At 42.5% G+C, this 27,192-nt stretch overlaps 1 protein-coding gene across 4 annotated transcripts in view; it reads left to right on the forward strand.

Moving 5' to 3' along the window:
- The window catches only part of tln1 (talin 1), a 160,291-nt gene that overhangs the window by 88,221 nt on the left and 44,878 nt on the right, over positions 1-27,192 (forward strand). For all 4 annotated transcript variants that reach the window (XM_061847653.1, XM_061847651.1, XM_061847654.1 and 1 more), the window contains 13 exons: positions 4,765-4,878; positions 5,621-5,755; positions 8,327-8,455; positions 8,610-8,712; positions 9,925-10,133; positions 10,419-10,538; positions 11,656-11,853; positions 14,247-14,386; positions 14,479-14,572; positions 18,300-18,389; positions 18,475-18,597; positions 19,538-19,681; positions 19,788-19,949. In XM_061847653.1, coding sequence (XP_061703637.1) covers positions 4,765-4,878; positions 5,621-5,755; positions 8,327-8,455; positions 8,610-8,712; positions 9,925-10,133; positions 10,419-10,538; positions 11,656-11,853; positions 14,247-14,386; positions 14,479-14,572; positions 18,300-18,389; positions 18,475-18,597; positions 19,538-19,681; positions 19,788-19,949 — 1,761 coding nt within the window. The remainder of the gene's footprint in view (positions 1-4,764; positions 4,879-5,620; positions 5,756-8,326; positions 8,456-8,609; positions 8,713-9,924; positions 10,134-10,418; positions 10,539-11,655; positions 11,854-14,246; positions 14,387-14,478; positions 14,573-18,299; positions 18,390-18,474; positions 18,598-19,537; positions 19,682-19,787; positions 19,950-27,192) is intronic.

The following is a 27,192-nucleotide window of genomic DNA, read 5'->3' on the forward strand; positions in this document are numbered from 1 at the left end:
AATCCCGTTGCTTGTGTGACTGGAGGTCCCCAAGGGACAAGAAAAGCAGCACATCTTGACCAGGTGATTCCAGGGTGGAAATATAGTCAGCAAGAGAGGCTGCACGATTTCTTGGGGCAGGATCCCAATCATTCACTGACGACAAGACCAAGGAGACCTCATCTTCAGACAGAGAACCATCAACAGCAGAGGAATTGCCCAGAGACTGTGGTTGGCAAGTGAGGCGAAAAATGTCTCGCACACATTAATTGTCGACATCATCGGCCTGGTTGAGTAGCTCAGAATAAGACTCGCACAGCAGCCGCTCCCTCAATGGCTTCACAAAGGGGTCCCTACTCAGAGCATCTGCAACCACATTCAACCTGCTGCAGATGTGTTTGATATCAAACAAATATGGAGCCAGTTTTGAGACCCAACGCTGCTCGCAAGCATCAAGTTTTGGCTTGGTCGGATGTATGTAAGAGGGTTGTTGTCTGACCAAACAGTGCACTTGTGACCTTTAAGCCAGTAACAAAACTTTTCACAAACTGCCCACTTGAGAGCAAGAAACTCAGGTCGGTGAGCAGGATACTTTGCTTGGCTGTGAGTCAGGGATTTGCTTGCAAATGCGACGGATCTGGCTCCATCTCCACAATCAAGCACTTCAGACAAGACAGCACCCAGACCATCAAGGGAAGCATCGGTGCAGAGGGTGAAAGGCTTGTCAACGTCTCGGTGCGCCAACACCACACTATTGAGGAGTGCAGATTTAAGATCCTAAAACGCCCTCTCACGGACAGGAGTCCAATCCTCAGGAGTCAGTTCTTGGAAGGTCCCAGCACGGCGGCCTGGGTAACCTCTTGCTCTCCTCTCCTGTCCAGCAGTTAAAGCGTAAAGTGGCTTTGCAATGGAAGAACAGCCAGGGATAAACTGTTGGTAAATGAGCACCATCCCAAGGAAAGACTTGACCTTCCACTGAGAGGGAATGCAGCCATCATCATTCATGAAATCCTTCTTACTGAAAGCAGTGATGAAATTTACTTTCTCCTGATCGACTGAGACACCATTGCTGTCCACTATATGGCCAAGAAATCTCACAGACCTGTGTAGGAAGTGGCATTTCTTCTGTGCCAGCTTCAGGTTGTTGGCTCTAAGGCATGAGAAGACCACGTCTAGCCTTCTCAGGGCCTCTTCCTCAGATGGGGCAAAGACAAGCAGGTCATCTAATAACAAAGGAGACAGGAGAAGTTCAAGTCACCCAAGACACTGATCATCATCCCCATAAATGACGTGGGGCTGTTGCATTGGCCCTGGGGAAGCCCATTATACTCATACAGGGCCAAGGGGGTTGTAAAGGCTGTGTATCGCCTGTCAGACTCACTGATGGGGATGTTGTAGAACCCTGATGGTAATTGCTTAATTTCAACGTTCCACTCGGGGTTAATATGTCGGGCAACTATTTACAAATTTTGTGATTATAAACATAAACTAAACATATATACTTTTAACTCTGTTCCATACATACATACATAGACTATTGCACGATTTGTCACTTTAAACTGCTCCCTTTGCACAATTGTCATTGCACTGGACTAGAACGGTGAACCGCAAACAGGTAAAGACACTCTTCTACAATCTAATGTGGGGTGTTGATGCACTCCTAAGTGTTCTAAATGAAGACTACATCTTGGACAACTGTGACTCTTATAAAGGAATAGTTCCTATGAGTTGAATGTCTATTGTTCTTTGTTCTGGTTAGTTTTTTTGTTCTTCTTCTCAGTACTCAACATGAACTTCGTACCAGGACGCACATAAAGATGAAAAACATGACCAAGATCAAAAATGAAAAGTGACATAAATGGGTACATTACAGAACCACAGATTGAGCAGATATTTACATAAGTTGCACCTGAATTGAATGTTGCTCATTTTAAGTTACAAATAAAAGATGGGTATATTTACTTTGTTTCTCCAGGTGGGACAGCACTGTGTGCAGGCAGGGCTGTATTCACACTGTCCTCTGTTAATCAGTTTATCTTGTCAGCAAACAGATATTGATTTGAGCTGGGGGTTATCAAGGTAATGGTATAGAGCTTGTGCACCTACGTCATAAAATTATGTGATTTTTGTTTACAGTGCCATATAGTAGGTCAAACAAAGCATTGTTGACAGTTAATTCCGTTGAGACGAACCGAAAATATCTTGTAGCACAACAACCAGAGTTTCGTCCGATACCGTTAAACATTTAGAAGGTGATAATAAATGAAGGTACGTGGAAAAGTTAGTGACACTTGGCATAGAGGATTCATATTTCATGCCGAAGTCGATGTTTTCGCCGATAATAAAATTGACTGTTAATTCGCTTCCGCTTGTCTTGGAAAACTGAATATACACATGTATTTGGTGAGTAAGTCGTCAAGATTTACATAGAAAAGTTTGAAAGCGTATAAAGGTCTGGACGCATACAAATACTTGGTTGCTGGATCTCTTCTCAATCAAGAATAAATCCCACAGTGATGGACCCACTCAGATTTTTTTTCAATGCAAATACCAATATTTAAATAAATGGCACCTGGTTTTACACAAACTCGCATTCACTAACTATGATTGGGGAAAAAAAAACCTAGGGCAGCGAGTGGTCTCCGTACACGGAAGCGTATTGCTGCCACATGCTTACCTCCATAAATCTCTCTGTAACAGACAGTTTATTATTTTTATTGTTCTCAAATGAGTCAACTTGGCGTTATAAATACTTCTTGATAATTTGAGATTGAGAAGAATAATAATTACTACCTGAAATGAAACGACGGCTACACAGGTGGCCACCAACCAACCCATTGAATTGCCGAAATCCATCGACCCCCCCCCCCCCCTCGTCTTTTCAGATGGTATTCCATAGAATGATTTATTTGAAGAACTGTCTCGGTTATTGTGATAACTAACAGTACATAAGGTCTCGGGCATTGTGAAAAATCTGCTCCGGTTCAACGTCTCCTGCACTGCAGAGCAGGCGTTGTTTGACTGGCAATAAGGCTCAGTGAAACCGGTGACGTCACGTGCAGGATCTCTATACCTCTTAAACAGTTTTTCAAAACTGTTCATTCTCACAGACGTGACTGCTACTGACTGAATGTCGTTGAGCCTGAATTTGCTTGGTTTCTTGGATAGGGAGATGACAGTGGGGGTCTTCAGGCAGGATGGGACTGCAGTCTGTGTCAGTGAAAGGTTGAGGATGGAGTCTGTTGTCTCCTACTTCAAATCCTGAGAGACTGTAATTCCCCAGGGTTAGGGTTAGTGGTTCACAACGGTTCACACAATACAGTTGGACAGCGGGAGGGGCAGCTGTGGTGAAGGATGCCTCTTGATGTTCACAATCAACTCTACAGTGTTAAGTGCTCCAGGTTGTGTCAACCACACCAAAGCTCCAGCCTCTCCACTTCCTGTTGATATGCAGAATTGTCACCGTATTTTAAGATGCTGATGACTGTGGTGTTACCTGCAAACTTCAGGAGTTTGACAGCCAGCTGCGTTGTAGTGTAGTCATTTGTGTAGTGAGAGAAGAGCAGCGGATAGAGGACACATCCTGTCCCAGGATGCCCAGGTGATGATGGTGCCTGTGGATGGTGGGGTGTCCCCCAGTCTTACCTGCTATATCCTGTCTGTTATTAAGTTGTAAATCCATTTGCTGATGGCATGCAAGATGCTCAGTTGGAGAAGCTTGAAGGAGAGGAGTTTGAGCATCATGGTTTTGAATGCAGAGCTGTAGTCCATGAACATGATCCTCACGTAAACCCCCACCCTGTCAATGTGTTCTACGATGAATTGCAGTCCCATATTGACTTTATCATCCACAGACCTGTTTGGTCAGTAGGGAAACTACAGTGTTTCTAGCAGAGTACCAGTGACGCTCTATGGCGGTCCTGCACAAGGTGTTCATAGGACTTTATATGGCCATAGACATCAAGGCAACAGGCCAGTTGTCATTCACACCCAAAATGGGACGTTTCTTGGGGACCGGAGTGGAGCATTTGAAGTAGGATGGTACATCACACAGTTCCAAAGATCTGCTTACGACTGGAGCAATTAGGGCCATGCGATTTTACAACCCCAATTCCAATTAAGTTGGGACATTGTGTTAAACACAAAAAAAAAGAATACAATGACTTTTTTTTTTTTTTTGATTAATGAAAACCTCCGGACCAACTGAAGCCGCAAAAAGTGAAGTGTGATGTACCAAGGGAACCCTTTATATGATTGACATACATTTGAAAATGATTGCATAACAGTGTACTAATACCATATAAAAAATATTATTTACAATTATTCCAACTACTTAGCAAATTATTTACCAGCAATACACATCCAATTACGTTTTTAAAATCATTATCGCAAAAAGAATATGGATAAATCATTACTACTGTAGTTATTGCACTTTTAAGAATAGTTTTTCTTATACATTACAATCCTCTTTAAAGTAGTCTGGCCTGGCTTAAGTTGCCACATACATTATCTTCATATGTCTATGTGCTCTCTTTTTTTCCTCTCTCACTTTCTCTTTTACAAATGCAAATTGTTAATTGCACAATCTGGATAAAAAGATTTTATATGCGACCAATTTGGTTGCAATTTCAAGTCCTGACCTATTTCCCAGGCTGCACAATTTAAGGTATAATGCTGGACAGATAAAAAAAAAAAAAACATTGTATCTACTTAACAGGTTGCTCTTATTCTGAGCATTCACTACTAAATTGGCTTAGGTGTAATTTATGTGTCTGTGTCTTTTAGGTGGTTGCAGAGCAGATCCCTCAGTTGGTTCAAGGTGTCAGAGGAAGCCAGTCTCAGCCGGACAGCCCCAGTGCTCAGTTGGCCCTCATTGGTGCTAGCCAAAACTTCTTACAGGTAGCACACACAAGAAACAGTAAACACAATACAGTTGCAGAGCTCATTGTCAGAATTGTCACAATCACAACAGGTGTTACCAATGTGCAGTATATGTCATGCTTTAGCTTCCTGGCATCCATTTTCAACTACAAAACCAGTTGTGATTCTCAGTGAAACAAAATCCTAATTTACCGCTAGACTGTACCCTGGATGGGTGCCAGACAATCGCAGGACACACAGATGCAGAAAACCATATTGGCTGCACAATAGGATTCCTGACATTTATCTTCAATAATTAAGGACTGATTAACTGTATTATTGGCTGTAACTTTACACAAAGAAAGATGTGCTATTTCATGGAAAATGTGGGAACAATATGAAGTACATTTATGCTGCAAACATGAATTTGTGGTTATCAGTTTAAGGTCTTTACACATGACAAAAAATAATTTGAATCATTGGGGCAGAAGGAATCTTTTTCTTCATCTATTTTGGCATCTGCATAGTTAGAATTATAGCAGAATTATTAAAGAATTATAGAATATAGCATAGGAACCAGGCCAAAAACAGCCATAAATTACTGCAGTTGCTGCATTGTGTTTACACATGTACACTGTGATTCCACACATGCACGCACATGCACACACACACACACACACACCACTGCCACAGGGTCTGTGCTATGTTGACTTTGACACAGTTAGGACTGCCTGAAATGAATACATTTGAACAGAAACTATATTTGTTTTTATCTTTTCAGCCTGGAGCAAAGATGGTCACAGCCTCCAAAGCCACAGTTCCCACTATCAGTGACCAGGCTTCAGCAATGCAGCTCAGCCAGTGTGCTAAGAACCTTGCAAGTGCCCTGGCTGAGCTACGCACTGCCTCACAGAAGGTGAAACACACGTACACTATGATTTTCTTTGAGAGGTGAGAGGTAGAATTAAGGCAGCAATAATATCACATTCCTCAAAATCTCATGAAGGGTCTGATTTACTAAATGTTTGCATTTGAAAAAACGGGGGCAAAGTTGATGGCTGATGTAAAAAGCTTTAATTCTTCCACTCACACTTTAAATTTCAACACATCATTTTGCGCTTTTTGTGGTTTAACAATATTTTATGGTATGACAATGAAGGGTCTGATTTACTAAATGTTTGCATTTGAAAAAACGGGGGCAAAGTTGATGGCTGATGTAAAAAGCTTTAACTCTTCCACTGACACTTTAAATTTCAACACATCATTTTGCGCTTTTTGTGGTTTAACAATATTTCATGGTATGACAAGGATGAGACCTACCTAAGGTGAAAAAACCCTATTTTAAATATGGTGGTCTCATCACTTTCTGCTCTCAAAAGCATGCACCATTTATTGGAAGGAACATTAAATTTAGCACCAGCTATTTGTGATCTTTGCAAAATATCACAATCTTAGTAGATCACAGACAACATGCCTACCATCAGCTTGCACCATGTGTTAGAGCAGGGGTCGGGAACCTTTTAGGCTGAGAGAGCTATAAACGGTAAATATTTTAAAATGTATTTCCAAAAGAGCCGTACAATATTTTTAAAATTAAATATACGTGTATTTGTGCATTTTATGTAAGACCAACACTTTAAGAGTACAATAAGTCTCTAAATTCATTTAAATAACATTATACTCTTGCTAACCAATGATGACAAAAGTTCTTTTTACCATTAATGCAACTTCTTTGCTGATGTCTTTGTCGTCTGTTTCATACGTCATTAAATTAAACTTCATGCAACCTTTGAGACTTCCATCCGTTATTCATGAACGTAGGTTGGTCTTAATGTTTTTTTTTTAAATGTGAGAAAGACTTTTCATATGGTATAACCAAACATTGTCAGTACAGCATGCGGTATGTGATGGGAAGTGCCTTCCAAGTTTTCACAATCAGCTGGTCTGCAGGTTGAATTTTTTTCATCTGTCCCCCAAGATTTCCGGTGGTGGGCAGCGGATAACCACTCTGTCTTTATAATCCACATTGATAGGCTGCGTAAGGAGTGTAACATTTGTAATTATGAGTGTACCCCTTTAAGAGTGGAGGAGCGGGTGGTGCAAGGTAAACTAGGAAGAAGACTGTGTGGCCGTTTTTGGAGGCCGTGCAGCAGAGTCGTTGAGAAACTTACGTGTGGTGTCAAAATGTTAAAAAAAACATCAGGCTGATATTTTTTTTTTTTGGACCACGCAATCGACCAGAACTTCCTCGCAATCTATCACGATGGACACATTGAGTACCTCTGCTGTATACAGTATGTCGTTATGAGGGCTCTGTGAGCCATACGCAACCACTAAAAGAGCCAGGTGTGACTCCCGACCCATTGGTTTTCGACCCCTGTGTTAGAGTGAACATCATCCACTATTTGGTTGTGGTAAATCATGCCCTAAGACAAAGGTCGGGAACCTTTTCGACTGAGAGCCATAAATGCCAAATATTTTAAAATGTAATTTCAAAAGAGCCATAGAGTATTTTAAAAATGAAATAGAGGGTCTATTTGCGCATTTATGTCAGACCAACACTTTTAGAGTACAATAAATCTCAGAATTATTTTAAATAACATTGTTACACTGTTGCTAACCAATGATGACAAAAGTACTTCTTACCATTAATGCGACTTCTGGTGCTGCATGGTTTTGTTGATGGCTTTATAGTCTGTTTCATACATTGTTAGATTAAGCTTCATGCAGGCGTTTAGACCTCCATCCATTAATCGTGAACATAATTCAATTTGATTTTCCATTATGCTGGTATGATGGTGAGCAGTTCTTGCCGATGAAGGCATGTCTTTTATTCGTTTGATTATCTTGTCTTTATGCAAAGTTGTCAAATTGTTTATTGGCAGCATCAAGTACGAATGCTTAGGGATACTCCCCATCTGTGATTTTAGACACACAGCAGAACTCTCTCTCTCCACAAAGGCTGTCCATTCTTTTTGAAAACTTCGGTACTCCTTGTCTTTTTTTCTTTGAGTGACCTTTGTCTAAAGCGTTTCCATAATTAGTTGTTCCAACCAATCAGTTTTCGAGCCTTCTGCGCCTGCGCACATTGACTGCCACAGCAACTACGACAACCCCACTAGGAAAAACTATCTCTGCGTCATTTGCGTTGCGTGCACAACAGAAATCACATATACAGTGTGTCGTGATGAGGGCTCTGCAAGCCATAAGCAACCATCAAAAGAGCCAGGTATGGCTCGCGAGCTATAGGTTCCCGACCCAAGCCCTAAGTGTAACTACTGCTTACTGCCTCCAAGGGGACTCCCCCCATTCATATGCATTTTTAGATGAAATAGAAAAGGAATAGTGTCTTTTTTTTTTTTTTTACTTGAAAGTTAAATATGTTTTTAAGGTAAGATTTTGCTTCAGAATTTGAAAAAGGTACACATTTCCCTCGTATTGTAAAAAGGCAGCGTTTTGTGATCTTTGCATGTGTGTCAATGTGCAGGCCCAAGAGGCATGTGGCCCACTGGAGATAGAGAATGCTCTCTCAGTCGTTAGACGTCTGGAGAAGGATATTCAGGATGCTAAATCTTCAGCTGATGAAGGCAAACTCAAACCCCTACCAGGCGAGAATGTAAGTGATACACATAGTAGAATGGATAAATACACACAGAGTATATTATTTTTCTTCACATTCATGCCTATGTTTTTCCTTCAGCAAATTGTGTCAACCAAACACTGCATCAGTAACAGTTTCTTATTCGACTCCCTACCTCTCATGGTTACAGCTTGAAAAATGCTCCCAGGACCTGGGTACCAGCACTAAAGCAGTCAGCTCAGCCATAGCCCAGTTGCTAAGTGAGGCCACACAGGGCAATGAGAACTATACAGGTTTGTTTGATCTCTTTTACATTTAATTTGCAGCATTGATCCTTCCATAATAAATAAGTGTGACCTACTTCAATATCCTGAGTTTTTGTAACCATGTTTCTGCGCACTGTCCACAACAAAATAATTGTTTTTGTAGCAGCCTAATTTCAGCCTCAATTTATTAAGAATGAGGACTCTATTTATCCATCCATACATTTTCTTAGCTGCTTATCATCAAGAGGGTCGCGGGAGTGCTGGAGCCTATCCCAGCTGTCACCAGGCAGGAGGCAGGGTACACCGTGAACTGGTTGCCAGCCAATTGCAGGGCACACAGAGACATAACAGACTCACTCACAATCACACCTAGGGGCAATTTAGATTGTCCAATTAATGTTGCATGTTTTTGGGATGTGGGAGGAAACCGGAGTGCCCGGAGAAAACCCATGCAGGCAAGGGGAGAGAACATGAAAACTCCACACAGGCGGAGCTGAGATTGAGATTTGTTTAGAAATAAATATACAAACATCCCTCCTTCCATTTTTTTTCTTTAATATTTTTTTTTTCGAGGCCCCGGAGCTCAGTGGTTAGAGCACTGGTTTGGTAAACCAAGGGTTGTGGGTTCGTATACCACTGGGGCCTCCACTCCCTGAGAAGGGTTGCGTCAGGAAGGGCATCCGGCGTAAAAATTGTGCCAAACATATATATGCGTTCATCTGAGATGATACGCTGTGGCGACCCCGAAAGGGACAAGCCGAAAGAAACACACACACAATAAATGTTTTTTCTATAAAAAGAAAATTGTAGTTTTTAGAAAAAAAATTAATTTTAATGATCAGTCTATGAGGATGGACACACAAGAAATTATAAATAGTGACTCAGGTGACACAATGCCAGATTTCACTTAATGAATCAGGATACACAACACAATGCGCATTAATACGCTGTTAAAAAAAAAAAATGCCTGTGTAATAGCGACACCATGTAACGTGAACAGCGTTGTAGCAAGAGAACACTGGATGTCTGTAGAATACCTTGCTTATTTTGCCAAATATTTTTTATTAAAGTGAAATGTGTCAATGTTGAATAATTAATTGAAAAGCCTCTCATTATTATTATTGTTTTAATCCAGTAACTAATAACCATTAATTCCTGGTTAAATTTAAAGCTAAGCAACCAGGCTTGCTGTGTTATCAAGGGAGTCATCCTGATATACTGTGGATTTGCTTTTTCAAGGTATGGCAGCCAGAGATGTGGCTCAGGCTCTGAAGTTCTTGGCCTCGGCAGCAAGAGGTGTTGCTGCCACCACAGATGATGTAGGGGCGCGTGCTGCTCTGCTGGACTGTGCCAGTGATGTCATGGATAAGTCAGCCAACTTGATTGAAGAGACAAAGAAGGCCATCTCCAAGCCAGGAGATGGAGAGAGTCAACAAAGACTGGCCCAGGTCAGACAACGACCAAGGGTCAACTGGCATATGGTTATCACAATAAAGTTGGCAATGTTGCTCATAATTTTTTATTATCTATATTAATTTAGTTTTTTTAATCATGATTAAACTAGATACATATTGTGCCAGGTCTGATTTACCGATGCTTTTGTAATCCATGTTTGAGCATCATGATAAGTTTAATTGTTTTTGTGTGAGGCTGTTCACACACTATCGTGACCAAAGTTTACCTCCAAGTATCACTTAATGTGTGTGTAATTGTCTGTATGCTTATACATGTAGGTGGCTAAAGCAGTGTCCCAGGCCTTGAACAGATGTGTGAATTGCCTGCCTGGTCAGAGGGATGTGGACAACGCTATTCGTACTGTGGGTGAAGCCAGCAAAGCTCTACTGGCTGATTCGGTAAGTACAATCAACAAAGTGTAGTGCATTTATTGCTTTTTGATGCTTTGTTTAGGTTTGTTGTGAAAACCCGTGTACAGTATATTTCAATTGAAATGTAATTGTGTCCACTACAGATGAAATGGAATCAAAATAATTACCAGACTCAAAACAAAAATTACAGCTAAACGCACCAAAAGTCAAGTTACTTTTTATCAAAAAAGATGTCTGTCGCCCTATGTATTTTTTAACATTAGAAATTGTAAATAACCAAAGCCTTGCATAAAAATGGTATATGATGAGAATATCTCATGAAAACAAATAAGTTATAACAGTTTTTCAGTTTTAATTAAATAGAGGTATGTAAACATAAACAGGAAAATGTAATAATAGTAATCACTGAATCATGAAAACCTCAACCTACAGTTCATTGGATGTTGTTTTGAGTTTTAAAGAAAGTGGGCCTTTCACTTAGAGTAACTTTTGGCTGTCTGTCTGCTCCTTGGAAGGTGACTCTAAGAACATTTACTATGTGAAAACAGACCAATTTGCGGTGTACAAAATGTTTACAAAGCCAGTCACTCACATTTGAATAATGTACGGGTTTGGTCAATCATGCCCACAGATATAATATATACGGGTGTGATCCACCACTCATGCCCACAGATGTAAAGTTGTGGGTGTGTGCTCTGTTCGTAATTATGACTGTACCCCTTTAAGAGCGGAGGGGGGCAGTGTCAGGTTAACTAGGAAGTGGAAGTAGGTTGAGTGCAGCTCGGCCGTGGAGTTCCGTGTTTTAAAAAAAAAAAAAAAAAAAAAAACGTCATGATGATGGATCAGTGGCACACCTTAGAGAGAACATTGGTCAAGACTACACAAAATAAGCGAGGTCTTTCAATATCTATGTATTTATACTTGTAACAAATTTTACATGCGTGATTTTTCGTGCTCGACTGTACAGATTTGCGTGTGTGATGGTGTGCGTACGCACCCGTCAAATCACCGTGACTGCAAAGCTATCAATTGATTCAGATCAAGATAGTGAAATACAGGTGTGAATCCACCAAATGTAGCAATGAAAACAATGAAAGCAAAAAAATGAAAACAATCATGTTACGTTTTATACTTTCTTTTCAAGTTTCCGTCTAGTGGAAGGAGTTTCCAGGAGGTTCAAGTTCAACTTAACGAAGTAGCAGCCAATCTGAACCAATCAGCCAATGAGGTTGTCCAGGCATCTCGAGCAACCACTCAAGACCTGGCCAGGGCCACCGGCAAATTCGGACAAGACTTCAGCAACTTCTTGGAGGCTGGTGTTGACATGGCAGGAACATCACAAGTCAGTATGATTAGATAACCATACAAGTAAATTTCTAGCAACATTCATACAGCATTTCTGTTAAAATCGACACATCAAGAGTGTAACAATGAGGCCAGGCTATCCTTTTCAGACAGGTACCACTGAAATGGCTAATTATGGATGCTTTTGTATAATTAGCTGTATAATGATGTCAGCACAACAGCTACAATTACTTCCAGCACAAAGGGGTGGAAATGTGTGTCCAGTCTTGAACTTCACACTTTGAAGGCCACTGGCACCTGTTGGCAACATTCCACCTCTTTTATGCCTGTGATACCACATTGAAAGGTTGGCAGGTTGACTTTGGTCAGCTTACACACAGGTTGCATTGGCAGATACATATCTGATTTTATTCCACTTTTGAAAGAGACCTGAATTCAATGGTAGGACATCTTTTTTTCCTTTCAGCTTGTCCCGTTAGGGGTCCCCACAGCGCATATTTTTCCATGTAAGCCTATCTCCATCATCTTCCTCTCAAACACCAACTGCCCTCATTTTTTCCCTGATAACATCCATCAACTTTCTCTTTGGTCTTCCTCTTGCGGTTTTGCTTGAAAGCTCCACCCTCAGAGCCATTCTACCAAAATACTCCTTCTATCACCTCTGGACATGTCCAAATGATCAAAGTCTGCTCTCTCGAACTTTCTCTCCAAAACATCTAACTTTTGTTGTCCCTGTGTGCTCATTTCTGATCTAATCCAGCCTTCTCATTTCGAGAGAGAACTTCAAGATCTTAATTTCTGCCACCTCCACGTTTGCTTTCTGTTGTCTCTTCATTGGAACTACCTCTAATCCGTATATCATGACTGGCCTTACCATTGTTTAATGGACTTTTCCTTCATTCTAACAGAGACTCTTCTGTCACATAACACACCATACACCTTCTGCCAGCTGTTCCAACCTGCTTGGACCCATTTCTTCACTTCCTTACCACACTCACCATTGCTCTTCTCCCTGGAGCCTTACGTTTCCTCCTCCACCCCTCTCATTCATGCACATACATTGTTTTACTTCGACTAATCTTTATTCCTTTCCTTTCCAGTGCATGCCTCCATCTTTCTAATTTTTCCTCCACCTGCTCCCTGCTTTCACTGCAGATCACAATGTCATCTCCAAACATCATGGTCAAAGGGGATTCCAGTCTATCCTTATCTTAAACCTTAGCCATTACCACTGCAATGGGCTCACAGCTGATCCCTGATACAGTCCCAGATCCACCTTAAATTCTTCTGTCAAGCCTAAGCCACACCTCACCACTGTTCTGCTGCCCTCATACATGTCCTGTACTATTTTAAGATATTTCTATGGCACATCAGACTTACACATGGAGTACCACAGTTCCTCTCTTGGTACTCTGTCATAGGCTTTCTCTAGATCCACAAAGACACAATGTAGCTCCTTCTGACATTCCCCGTACTTTTCCACTCGCATCCTCAAGGCAAATAATGCATCTGTGGTACTCTTTCTAGGCATGAAACCATATTGTTGCTTGCAAATACTTCTGTCCAGAGTATAGCCTCTCCTACTCTTTCCCATAACTTCATTGTGTGGCTCATCAACTTTATTCCACTGTAAATGGCCTTTGTTCTTAAAAATGAGAACTAGCACATTTTTCCTCTTTTCTTCAGGGATCATCTCGCCTGCTAGTATTCTGTAGAACAAGTTGGTCAAAAACTCCATAGCCACCTCTCCAAATTGCTTCCATACCTTTACAGATGTATCAGGATCAACTGCCTTTCCAATTTTCATCCTCTTTTGCGGCTTTCTAGCTTCCCCCTTACTAATCATTGCCACTTCCTGATCCTTCACACTTGCCTCTTCTGCTCTTCCCCCTCTCTCATTTTCTTCATTCATCAACTTCTCAAAGTATTCTTTTCATCTATTTAGCATTGTTCACGACCAATCCCGTATGGGGTTCTTTAGATCACGGGTGCTCAATGTGTCGATCGCGAGGCAGTTTTGGTTGTTCGGGTGACTGCGTGCCAAAAAAAAAAAAAAAAAAAAAAGACAACAGCCTCTCATCTATCTCGTCGCTTGGTTCAGGTGTGGCAGATAGTCGATCACACACACATAAAGGCAAGTTCTAGCAAGCTGGCCTCCTATTTACGGTCTTTCTTTTGCTTTCTCCACACCAATTGCGGCGATGCGAATTGTGGCACTTTACAGCAAAAACATGGACTAATTTCTACCATGTTGTGTAAATTTAGCCTAATACATCTCAGGACGTCATTATTTATTTGTAGATGTCTCCAGCTCGAACTGCCTGATAATAAGTGATACATCAACAAAAATGCAAATGACTTGAGAATAATACAATACGTATTGCATGTCAAATTTGTCAAATGCTATGGCTTCTTTCTCCCCTTCTTCAGTCTAAAGAGGACAAGGCACAAGTGGTGTCCAACCTGAAGACCATCTCAATGTCATCCAGCAAGCTACTGCTGTCAGCCAAAGCACTGTCTACTGACCCCAACTCTCCAAACCTTAAGAACCAGTTGGCAGCAGCTGCTCGGTACTATTTGTCTTGATCATTAGGTTTTATCAATCAATTTTTGCTGCATATGACATTTAATTTTTCTCATTCATCAACCTTTTTCGTCATAGGGCAGTTACAGATAGTATCAACCAGCTCATAACCATGTGCACTCAGCAGGCGCCAGGTCAGAAGGAGTGTGACAATGCCCTGAGAGAGCTTGAGGTACCAATCATCAAACAAGAAGTTTATTTTCTTCTCTCTTCTGTAGTCTATGTATACCTGTTTTCTTCACAATAATTCAGATTACTAGGCATCATAGATAATTTGTTTCACAAAAGAGCTTCTCAAATCCAACATGGAGGGATCTGATCGAAGCTATTTGGGAAATGTCAGGAACTTAAAGTTCAGTTTGTCATGTCCATTCGGCATCAGTTACTGTATATTGATAAATAGGCATACATTGCCAACGTAAACTACGCCAGCCAGCAGTGTCAGGTATTTGTTCAATGAAAACGTGCACCTTCAGTGATATTTTTTTAAATTTCAAACAAAAAATGCTGTCCATTTCTGAACATTTTAATTAGTGCTCATTATATTTGGTAATTTAAATAATTGTATTGAATTTGCTTGTATGGCAGCAGCACAACTAATCTTGTCAGGGTTCTTTGTTTGTTCACTTCAAATTGCTTCTTGAACAAATGACAGTACGCAAGCTGGTTAGTCAATTTGATCAGGCTCAGGCTTATCAGTGTTTCTGACGATGGAATAAATCTATTGCCATGAATGCACTACCTCACAAGAGTAGGAATTTGCCTTAGCTACAATACTGAAATTCTGTTTTACTAGACCAGGTGTCGGGAATTTTTTTTTCCTCTAGTGCCACTTACTTTTTTGGTGTTAGATGTTTTTTAGTGCTGCCTTTCAGTAACAATTAATCATTTTTGTAATCGAAATATTCAACAGGGCTCGAAGTTAGCCAATTCCTGATTGCAAGTGACAAGTCAAAAATAGTCACTGGTAAAACATACAAATCAAATCAAAAGCCATTATTGTCATTATATGCTGTGCATACAATGAGATTATGAGTGCTTCTCCACAAGGTGCAGTAAAATAGAATAAAAATCAAAGAACGTCTTGGGTAAAAAACAATAGATAAAACATCAAGGCACAGTAAAATAAATTAATAAATGCACAAAAGTGCAGTTGTAAAATATAACATTACATTATTGTTATGTTCGGTGGTTTGAGTTCTAGGAGTTGATGGCTCTGGGGAAAAAGCTGTCCTTGGGCAAGGGTACGAAAATAATAATCAGATGTAGGTATCACAATCGTCACAAGATCGCAAAATCAAAATCCCTACAATACAACAATCATTATTGCACCTTGAGATTCTTCTTCTTTTCCTTTCGGCTTGTCCCGTTAGGGGTCACCATAGCGTGTCATCTTTTTCCATCTTAGCCTATCTCCTGCATCTTCTTCTCGAACCCCAACTGCCCTCATGTCTTGCCTTACCACATCCATAAACCTTCTCTTTGGTCTTCCGCACCCTTCTACCAATATACTCACTCTCTCGCCTCTGAAAATATCCAAACCATCGAAGTCTGCTCTCTCGAATTTTGTTTCCAAAACATCCAACTTTGGCTGTCCCTCTAATGAGCTCATTTCTAATCCTATCCAACCTGGTCACTCCGAGTGAGAACCTCAACATCTTCATTTCTGCTACCTCCAGTTCTGTTTCCTGTTGTTTCTTCAGTGCCACCGTCTCTAATCCATACATCATGGCCGGCCTCGCTGCTGTTTTGTGACTCTTCTGTCACATAACACACCAGACACCTTCTGCCACCTGTTCCAACCTGCTTGGACCCGTTTCTTCACTTCCTTACCACACTCACCATTGCTTTGGATTGTTGACCCTAAATATTTGAAGTCCTCCACCCTTGCTATCTTTTCTCCCTGTAGCCTCACTCTTCCCCCTCCACCTTTCACCTTTCGGCTAATCTTCATTCCTCTCTTTTCCAGTGCAAGTCTCCATCTTTCCAATTGTTCCTCTACATGGTCCCTGCTTTCATTACATATCACAATATCATCTGCGAACATCATGGTCCAAGGGGATTCCAGTCTAACCTCATCTGTCAGCCTATCCATTACCACTGCAAACAGGAAGGGGCTCAGAGCTGATCCCTGATGGGCACACCTCACCATTATTCTGGTGCCATCATACATGTCCTGTACTATTTTAACATACTTTTCTGGTACTCTGTGATAGGCTTTCTCTAGATCCACAAAGACACAATGTAACTCCTTCTGACCTTCCCCGTACTTTTCCACTCGCATCCTTAAGGCAAATAATGCATTTGTGGTTCTCTTTCTAGGCATGAAACCATACTGTTGCTTGCAAATACTTCTGTCCAGAGTCTAGCCTCTCCTGCTCTTTCCCTTAACTTCATTGTGTGGCTCATCAACTTTATTCCGCTATAATTCCCACAGCTCTGAACATCGGCTTTGTTCTTAAAAATGGGAACTAGTAAACTTTTCCTCCATTCTTCAGGCATATTTTCCCCCGCTAGTATTCTGTTGAATAAGTTGGTCAAAAACTCCACAGCCATCTCTCCAAATTGGTTCCATACCTCCACCGGTATGTCATCAGGACCAACTGGCTTTCCATTTTTCATCCTTTGTAGTGCCTTTCTAACTTCCCCCTTACTAATCATTGCCACTTCTTGGGCCTTCACACTTGCCTCTTCAACTCTTCTCTCTCATTTTCTTCATTCATCAACTTCTCAAAGTATTCTTTCCATCTATTTAGCACACGACTGGCACCAGTCAACACATTTCCATCACTATCCTTAATCACCCTTACATGTTGCACATCCTTCCCATCTCTATCCTTGCTCTGGGTCTGGCCAACCTCTAGAGATCTTTTTCTCCTTCTTTTGTGTCCAACCTGGTGTACATCTCTTCATATGCCTCTTGTTTAGCCTTTGCCACCTCTACCTTTGCCCTACGTCACATCTCGATGTACTCCTTTCGCCTCTCCTCAGTCCTCTCAGTGTCCCACTTCTTCTTCACTAATCTCTTTCCTTGTATGACTCCCTGTATTTTGGGGTTCCACCACCAAGTCTTCTTCTCCCCTTCCCTTCAAGAAGACACACCAAGTACTCTTCTGCCTGTCTCTCTGAATACCTAGGCCCTCTTTCCTCTACCAATATGTCCATTACAATATGCACCAATCACAACTCTTTCGCTATCTGGGATGCTCAGAACAAGCCTAGACAGCGAGAGAGTTGTGATTGGTGCAGATAGTAATGGACATTTTGGTAAAGGAAACAGGGGCGATGAAGAAGTGATGGGTAAGTACGGCATCCACGAAAGGAACTTTGAGGGACAGATGGTGGTGTACTTTGCCAAAAGGATGGAGATGGCTGCAGTGAACACTTATTTCCAGAAGAGGGAGGAACATATAGTGACCTACAAGAGCGGAGCAGGTGGATTATATTTTGTGATAAAACCGGACCATGAGATATAGCAAAAATTTGAGTCCAAGTTTGCCACAGGCAAGCAAAAATCTTGCCTGAAGGGAAAGTGCCCTAAAAAGTTAACTTTGAGCCCTGGTTAGATATTAAATAATTATACACGAAATGGTTGCCATCCTTTAGGAAATATTGTCAACTTAATTAATCTTACTAACCTACAAAGTGGTTAATCAGCACTAAATGTGGGTTTTTACTGCTTTCAATTGCTTTTTCAAGTGTTGCCATGACGGAAAAATGGGAAGATCGTCAATGTAATTAACAAAGATAAAAAAAGATCTTTCAATCTCCATTTGAAACGATTACTATTATTAGTAGTAGGAGTAAACTATATTAACTCTGTAAACAAATTATATTTACCTGTTATGAAATAAATGTACACATTGAAAGTAGTGTGTGACAATGTTGCTTGTGTGTAGTCGGTGAAGGGGATGCTAGAGAACCCAACAGAAGCTGTCAACGAGCTTTCCTACTTTGACTGTATCGACAGCGTCATGGAAAACTCCAAGGTTCGACATAAATCACTGAATATTTAGAAGGTTTTCCACTATATATCTGTCTTCTGTCTGTTAATGTTCTATTTCATGTTTGAAGATCCTTGGTGAATCTATGGCTGGAATTTCCCACAATGCCAAGAACTCCAATCTGCCAGAGTTTGGTGACTCAGTCAGTTCTGGTTCCAAGGCCCTTTGTGGTTTGACTGAGGCTGCAGCACAGGTAGAAATTAGTTGTTGAATTGTGACGCCATTTAGACCAGGAGTGCTTCAACGTCTTTCAGCAAGTGCCACATACAACGTCAAGAGCGCTTTAATATTCATCACCTTTTTTGTTTATCTTACATGCTAAATAGAATCCAGTGTAGGTAAAAACATGACAATCCATGTTCAATACATTCAGAGCAGGGGTTCCCACACTTTTTTACCCCAGTATCTACTTTTCAAGCAGCCAGCCTCTCGCGATCTACTGACTAGTCAGGCTGACGTTGACGCGAGGCACACATTAAGCACCCCTGATTTAGAGAAGACCTCGTCTCTGTGTTATAGGTTGATGAAACAAATCTTTACTTCTTTTATTATCCATCCGTCCATCCATCCATTTATTGAGCCATTTATCCCCACAATAGTCACTGGAGATCAGGAGCCAATCTCAGCTGCGATTGGGCACGAGACAGGACAATCGCTGACAACAGTCGCACTCACAATCACACCTCGGGGCAATTTAAAGTCTCCAGTGAATGCATGATTTTCGGATGTGAAAGGAAACTGGAGTACCCGGAGAAAACCCACGCCGGCACGGGGAGAACGTGCAAACTCCACACTGGGGGTGGCGGGGCGGGTTGAACCCTGGTCCTCAGAACTGTGAGGCCAATGCTCTACAACTGTTCCACCATCCTGCCACTACTTTATAGTTTGTTTATTCACATTTTTTTCATTTTTATTTAGAATGTTTTTTTTTCTTTTCAGTGTGACCCTAATATTCCTTTGTGATATTTTCATGTGGGCTGTCTATCTTAAGTTGCTAGCCAATAAAAAAAATAAATCATACTGTAGCTGGCAAATGGTCCACAGGTGGGGGACTTTTGTGGATTTTGCGTGATTTACACACAACATGGTGATCAAACAGTATTTGTACTGACTTGCTCGTTTGTTGTTTTCAGGCTGCCTATCTAGTTGGTGTATCAGACCCTAACAGTTCAGCATGTCAGAAGGGTCTAGTGGATCCTGCTCAGTTTGCCCGTGCTAACCAGGCAATCCAGATGGCCTGCCAGAACTTGGTGGACCCAGGCTGCACCCAGTCGCAAGTAACTGCAACGTCCCACCAATGACCATTTTCGTGTCCTGATGTTTTCATGTCTTCATATCCGTACTGTACATAATTGACCTCATTGTCATGATCTCCTTGCATAGGTGCTCTCTGCAGCCACCATTGTTGCCAAACACACCTCAGCACTATGTAATGCTTGCCGCCTGGCTTCCTCTAAAACTCCCAACCCTGTTGCCAAGAGGCAGTTTGTTCAGTCAGCTAAAGAGGTGGCCAACACGACTGCCAACCTAGTGAAGTCGATTAAGGTTTGTATTAGAAGAAGAAGAAGAATTGGTGTTAATCGCAGTAATTGGCTAGTAAACACAATTCTACAGTGAAGTAAGCAAACATATCCTATGAGTATTAGTTGAAAAATATGGGATTTTTAATAACTGTATTGTACAGTGACTATTAACTATCCAGGTACTGTATGAGCAGGATTTGATGAGAGACATATTTAAAAAAAAAAAGAAATTCTGAACTTTTTTTTTTCAGAGTTCGTCTTATCTCACTGTTAAAATGGCCCTTGTGTATATATGATTTACTTATCTTTAATGATGCACAGAAATTCAAATTGTTGACCGAAACCAAAAATCTAAACTGAGGAACCCAAGGCCAAAACATCGAATGAAATTAGCAATGAATTAGTTAAACTTTATTTCCAAGTGGTTTTCATACAAAAAATTTACTCTTAAAATGTATTTTTCTTTACATTAATTATAATGCAAAAATAAATCAAAACTTTTTTAAATTTGTTTTTAATCATGCCAATTATTAGTAACATTTCATTTATAATACAATGTTTGAATTTACACATCTTGAAATTTATGTAAAAAAGAATGTTGGACATGTTATGTAATGCACTGTTTAATTTTGCTAAATATTTCTTAATCTATAAACGTTAATGTCACTGGCCAGCGGCAAAGGGTAGGACCCAAATACAGGGCTGCGAGGTACAGACAAAAACACAAAAGCATGTGGCAAAAAGTATGGTCCAAAAACATGAAAACAAGATTGGATAACTATTAAGCAAAAAAAACAAGACTTGACTATACTTGTCTAAGGTGGCACAAGAACGCTGGGCCGTGGCAACGAGGCAAATACATTACAAGAAGCTTGTATATTCACACAGACTAATGAAGTCTCAAACAGGCAACAGTGTCAGAATCACAAGGCGACAAGGTAAGGTAGTCAACAATGCAGGGTTAGGCACACAAAGGATCAAAGACATGAACATGGAATTGCGGGAACGTGACATCCTACAACTAACTGGTGACCGACAAACCACACACGTTGCAATATATATCAACAGTAATCAACGCCAACAAGCAGGCACAACTGCTCGCAAGAGAAGGTTGAGGAAGGACACGCACATGACAGTACACCTAGACTGGACGACCCACGTGCCTCATGATACGATGAGTTGAGGGGTCGACAATAAAACGGGAAGGAACCCACGACTGCTCATCAGCACTTTACCCCTCCCAATCGACCAGATACTGTACCACCCTCCCCCGACGGTGCAAGGATAACACCCGGCGCATGGCGTAGACAGGACCCCCATCCACGATTCGTGGAGGAGGAGGGGGCCTGGCAGGCGGGACCAACAAGGACACCTGAGCAGGCTAATATGAAAGGTCGGGTGGACCCACATTGACTTCGGAAGTCCCAATCTCATTACTCGTTGCTTTGACTAACAAGAATGGACCGACGAACCTGGGAGCAAGCTTCTGTGACTCCACTCTGAGTGGAAGGTCCCTAGCTGAAAGCCAGATGCACTGACCCACCTTGTAGGCTGGTGCTGGCGCCCTCTTACGGTCCCCGCGGTCTTATAGGAGCTCCCATTCCGCAGCAGCGTCTGTCAGGCTCACTCCCAGGTTCTCTTGCAGCGCGTCACAACGGCCATCACGGACGACACCGATGAGTCTCGAGATGGAAAAAGAGAGGGTGGATAAATTAGCACATTATCAAAAGATGACAACCAAGTGGACGCTGAGGGAAGATAATTGTGAGCGTATTTTACCCAAATTAATTGGTTTTATGTGTTCGGTCTGGCCATTGGTTTCCGAGTGATGGCCGGTAGAAAGTCTGACAGTGGCCCCTATTAGGGAACAAAACTCCTTCCAGAATCTTAATATGAACTGCTGCCCCCCTCGGAAGCTATGTCATGGGGGAGTCCATGCAACCTGAATTGTATTAGTCATCACAAGCTCCACTGTCTGTTTTGCGGAGGGGACATCAGGCAGTGCAATGAAGTGTACCATCCATCCATTTTCTTAGCCGCTTATCCAAGGGTCGCAGGGAGTACTGGAGCCTATCCCAGGTGTCAACGGGATGGTGGCAGGGTACACGCTGCACTGGTTGCCAGCCAACCACAGGGCATATAGAGATAGATAATCGCATTCACAATCACACCTAGGGGCAATTTAGACTGTCCAATTAATGTTGGATGTTTTTGGGATGTGGGAGGAAACCGAAGTGCCCGGAGAATACCAACGCAGGCATGGGGAGAACAGGCAAACTCCACACAGGCAGGCTGTGGTAGAACCCGTGTCCTCAGAACTGTGACGCCAACGCTTTACAGCTGCTCCACTGTGCCACCCATGAAGTGTACAATTTGGGGAAAAACGGTCCACCACTGTGTGTGACCCTGGAGGCCCCGTAGCTCAGTGGTTAGAGCACTGGTTTGGTAAACCAGGGGTTGTGGGTTCGTATCCCACTGGGGCCTCCACTCCCTGAGAAGGGTTGCGTCAGGAAGGGCATCCAGTGTAAAAATTGTGCCAAACATATATGTGCAACCCTGAAAGGGACAAGCTAAAAGAAACACACACATGGTGTGTGACCCTGGGAAGCTGGCAACCCAGTCACAAAGTCGAGTGAAATCTGTGACCATGGCCGTCGACAGAGGTCACAACTTCCCTGAGGGACATTGCCGGGAGGGTTTATTCACCACACAAGCAGGACATGTGTTGATGTACTCCCTGACGTCTTTTTTTATGTTTGGCCACCAAAAGCGTTGCTCTATAAGTGACTGTGTTTTGGCCATTCCCAGGTGGCAAACTGTACAATTGGTATGGGCCCATTTGACCACCTTTCCCCTCAGCGGGGAAACGACATACAGCCTGTCATCTGGGCACCCTTCGGGACTGCAAGAATAGGGCATCACAGAGTTAAACTGCATAAAGAAGAGTGACCATCTGGCTTGTCTGGTATTTAGCCTTTTGGCTGACTTAAGATATTCCAAGTTCTTATGGGTGGTTAACACTTGAAACAGAACCCGAGTTCCTCCTAGCCAGTCTCTCCACTCAGACATAGCCGCTCTGACCGCTAAAAGCTCACAGTCCCCAATGTCGTTGTTATTTTCCACTGAGGTCAGTTTTTTGGATAAAAATACCCCAGGGGTGAAATCTTCCATTCTTGGGATTCCTCTGAGAGAGAACCGCTCTTATCCCCGAATTCAACCCATCTACATCTACAGCAAACTGGCGACCGGGATCATGTAAGGCAAGAATCGGAACAGAGGTAAAGCTAGCTTTGAGTTTTCGGAAAAGCCGCCTGACATGCTGGGTTCCAATAGAAGGAACTGTGGGGTGAGGTTAGTTCATGTAATGAATGGGTCTGCGACAGCACAAAATTTCCAGATGAATTTTCGGTAGAAGTTGGCAAACCCTATGAACCTCTGCACTTTCTTGCCAGTAGTCGGAGTGCGCCAATGTAAAACTGCCTCAACCTTGTGGAGATCCATATGGATCTCACCCTCCGCCAAGATGAAGCCTAAGAATGATACGGATGAGTGGTGGAACACTTATGTTGAGCATATTGCATAAAACATCATTGACAATGCTCTGAAAACTCTGCAAGGATGTTCGTGAGTCCAAAAAGCATCACTAAATATTCATAATGACCAGTGGGCGTGTTGAATACTGTTTTCCACTCGTCCCGCTCTCGTATCCTTACGGGGTGGTATGCATTCCTCAAGTCTAGCTTGGAAAAAACCTTGCCCCCCTTCAGGAGCTCTAAAGTTGTGGCAATGAGAGATACCTGTTCAATCCTTGATAGCCTCTACAGGGCCACAGGGTCTTATCCTTCTTGTGCACTAAAAGGAAGCCTGCCCTTGGGTTTACACCCATGTTTTGTTTCATCGCTTGATGTTCCGGACCTGAAAGAGAGAAAAAGTCTCCCACGAGGAGGTGAGAAGCCAAGAAGTAAGTCAATTGCACAGTCATATGCTCTGTGTGGAGGAAGCAATTTGGCCTTGCATTTAGAAAATACTTAAGATCATGGTAACAAGAGGGGACAAAAGACAAGTCTGGATCATCAAGCGAGGTCTGAGAGTTTTCCTGAGCAGCATCTTTTCCTCCATCTTCTATGATGAGAAGGGATTTAGTGCACAAGACCTGATTTTTTTATGGTTGACCAGTCGATTTATGGGGTGTGCAGTCACAGCCATGGACCTCCCAAGAACGAAGAATGGGAACGTTACATCAAGGTACAACAGTCTGGCGAATGACCAGACTACACACGTGGCAATATACTGTATATCAACAATAATTAGCACGAACCAGATGCAGGTGGGCGTATGAGCGTTCATCTAAAGAATCCCATACCGGATCGGTCGTGGCCCGGGTTAACAACGCCCGCCCCCGGCACTGCTAACCTGCAGGGCGTCGGTGGAAATTCAGCTACTGTGGGTCGAAGACAAAGAAGAGGAGGAAACCGGACCCAGCGTCAGAAGAAAAAGAGGAATGCACAGAGCCTACAACTGAGTGTAGGGACTTTGAATGTTGGGACTATGACAGGAAAAGCTCAGGAGTTGGTTGACATGATGATTAGGAGAAAGGTTGATATTCTGTGCATCCAAGAGAGCAGGTGGAAAGGTAGTAAGGCTAGAAGTTTGGGAGCAGGGTTTAAATTATTCTACCACGGAGTAGATGGGAAGAGAAATGGAGTAGGGGTTATTTTAAAGGAAGAGCTGGCTAAGAATGTCTTGGAGGTGAAAAGAGTATCAGATCGAGTGATGAGACTAAAATTTGAAATTGAGGGTGTTATGTATAATGTGGTTAGCGGCTATGCATCACAGGTAGGATGTGACCTAGCGTTAAAAGAGAAATTCTGGAAGGAACTAGATAAAGTAGTTCTGAGCATCCCAGACAGAGAGAGAGTTGTGATTGGTGCAGATTGTAATGGACATATTGGTAAAGGAAACAGGGGCGATGAAGAAGTGATGGGTAAGTACGGCATCCAGGAAAGGAACTTTGAAGGGCAGATGGTGGTGGACTTTGCAAAAAGGATGGAGATGGCTGTAGTGAACACTTATTTCCAGAAGAAGGAGGAACATATAGTGACCTACAAGAGCGGAGGTAGAACCACGCAGGTAGATTATATTTTGTGCAGACGATGTAATCTGAAGGAGGTTACTGACTGTAAAGTAGTGGTAGGGGAGAGTGTAGCTCGACAGCATAGGATGGTAGTATGTAGGATGATTCTGGTGGTGGGTAGGAAGATTAAGAAGACAAAGGTAGAGCAGAGAACCATGTGGTGGAAGCTGAGAAAGGAAGAATGTTGTGCGGCCTTCCGGAAAGAGGTGAGACAGGGTCTCGATGGACAACCGAAGCTCCCGGAAGACTGGACGACGACAGCCAAGGTGATCAGAGAGACAGGCAGGAGAGTACTTGGTGTGTCATCTGGTAGGAAAGGGGAGAAGGAGACTTGGTGGTGGAACCCCATAATACAGGGAGTCATACAAGGAAAGAGATTAGCGAAGAAGAAGTGGGATACTGAGAGGACTGAGCAGAGGCGAAAGGAGTACATCGAGATGCGACGTAGGGCAAAGGTAGAGGTGGCAAAGGCTAAACAAGAGGCATATGAAGACATGTACACCAGGTTGGACACGAAAGAAGGAGAAAAGGATCTCTACAGGTTGGCCAGACAGAGGGATAGAGATGGGAAGGATGTGCAGAAGGTTAGGGTGATTAAGGATAGAGATGGAAATGTGTTGACTGGTGCCGGTAGTGTGCTAAATAGATGGAAAGAATACTTTGAGAAGTTGATGAATGAAGAAAATGAGAGAGAAGGAAGAGTTGAAGAGGCAAGAGTGAAGGACCAGGAAGTGGAAATGATTACCAAGGGGGAAGTCAGAAAGGCACTACAAAGGATGAAAAATGGAAAGGCAGTTGGTCCTGATGACATACCGGTAGAGGTATGGAAGCAATTTGGAGAGATGGCTGTGGAGTTTTTGACCAACTTATTCAACAGAATACTAGCGGGCGAAAAGATGCCTGAAGAATGGAGGAAAAGTGTTCTAGTTCCCATTTTTAAGAACAAAGGGGATGTTCAGAGCTGTGGGAACTATAGAGGAATAAAGTTGATGAGCCACACAATGAAGTTATGGGAAAGAGTAGTGGAGGCTAGACTCAGGACAGAAGTAAGTATCTGCGAGCAACAGTATGGTTTCATGCCTAGAAAGAGTACCACAGATGCATTATTTGCCTTGAGGATGCTCGTGGAAAAGTATAGAGAAAGTCAGAAGGAGCTACATTGTGTCTTTGTGGATCTAGAGAAAGCCTATGACAGAGTACCAAGAGAGGAACTGTGGTACTGCATGCGTAAGTCTGGTGTGGCAGAGAAGTATGTTAAAATAGTACAGGACATGTATGATGGCAGCAGAACAATGGTGAGGTGTGCCTTAGGTGTGACAGGGGAATTTAAGGTGGAGGTGGGACTGCATCAGGGATCAGCTCTGAGCCCCTTCCTGTTTGCAGTGGTAATGGATAGGCTGACAGATGAGGTTAGACTGGAATCCCCTTGGACCATGATGTTCGCAGATGATATTGTCATAAGCAGTGAAAGCAGGGAGCATGCAGAGGAACAATTGGAAAGATGGAGACATGCACTGGAAAGGAGAGGAATGAAGATTAGCCGAAGTAAAACAGAATATATGTGCGTGAATGAGAAAAGTAGAGGGGGAAGAGTGAGGCTACAGGGAGAAGAGATAGCGAGGGTGGACGACTTCAAATACTTGGGGTCAACAATACAGAGCAATGGAGAGTGTGGTCAGGAAGTGAAGAAACGGGTCCAAGCAGGTTGGAACAGCTGGCGAAAGGTGTCTGGTGTGTTATGTGACAGAAGAGTGTCTGCTAGGATGAAGGGCAAAGTTTACAAAACAGTGGTGAGGCCGGCCATGATGTACGGATTAGAGACGGTGGCACTGAAGAAACAACAGGAAGCTGAACTGGAGGTGGCAGAAATGAAGATGTTGAGGTTCTCGCTCGGAGTGACCAGGTTGGATAGGATTAGAAATGAGCTCATTAGAGGGACAGCCAAAGCTGGATGTTTTGGAGACAAGATTCGAGAGAGCAGACTTCGATGGTTTGGACATGTTCAGAGGCGAGAGAGTGAGTATATTGGTAGAAGGATGCTGAGGATGGAGCTCCCAGGCAAAAGAGCGAGAGGAAGACCAAAGAGAAGGTTTATGGATGTGGTGAGGGAAGACATGAGGGCAGTTGGGGT

This window comes from Syngnathoides biaculeatus, chromosome 17 (assembly GCF_019802595.1).
Source record: "Syngnathoides biaculeatus isolate LvHL_M chromosome 17, ASM1980259v1, whole genome shotgun sequence".
Classification (NCBI taxonomy): Eukaryota; Metazoa; Chordata; class Actinopteri; order Syngnathiformes; family Syngnathidae; genus Syngnathoides; species Syngnathoides biaculeatus.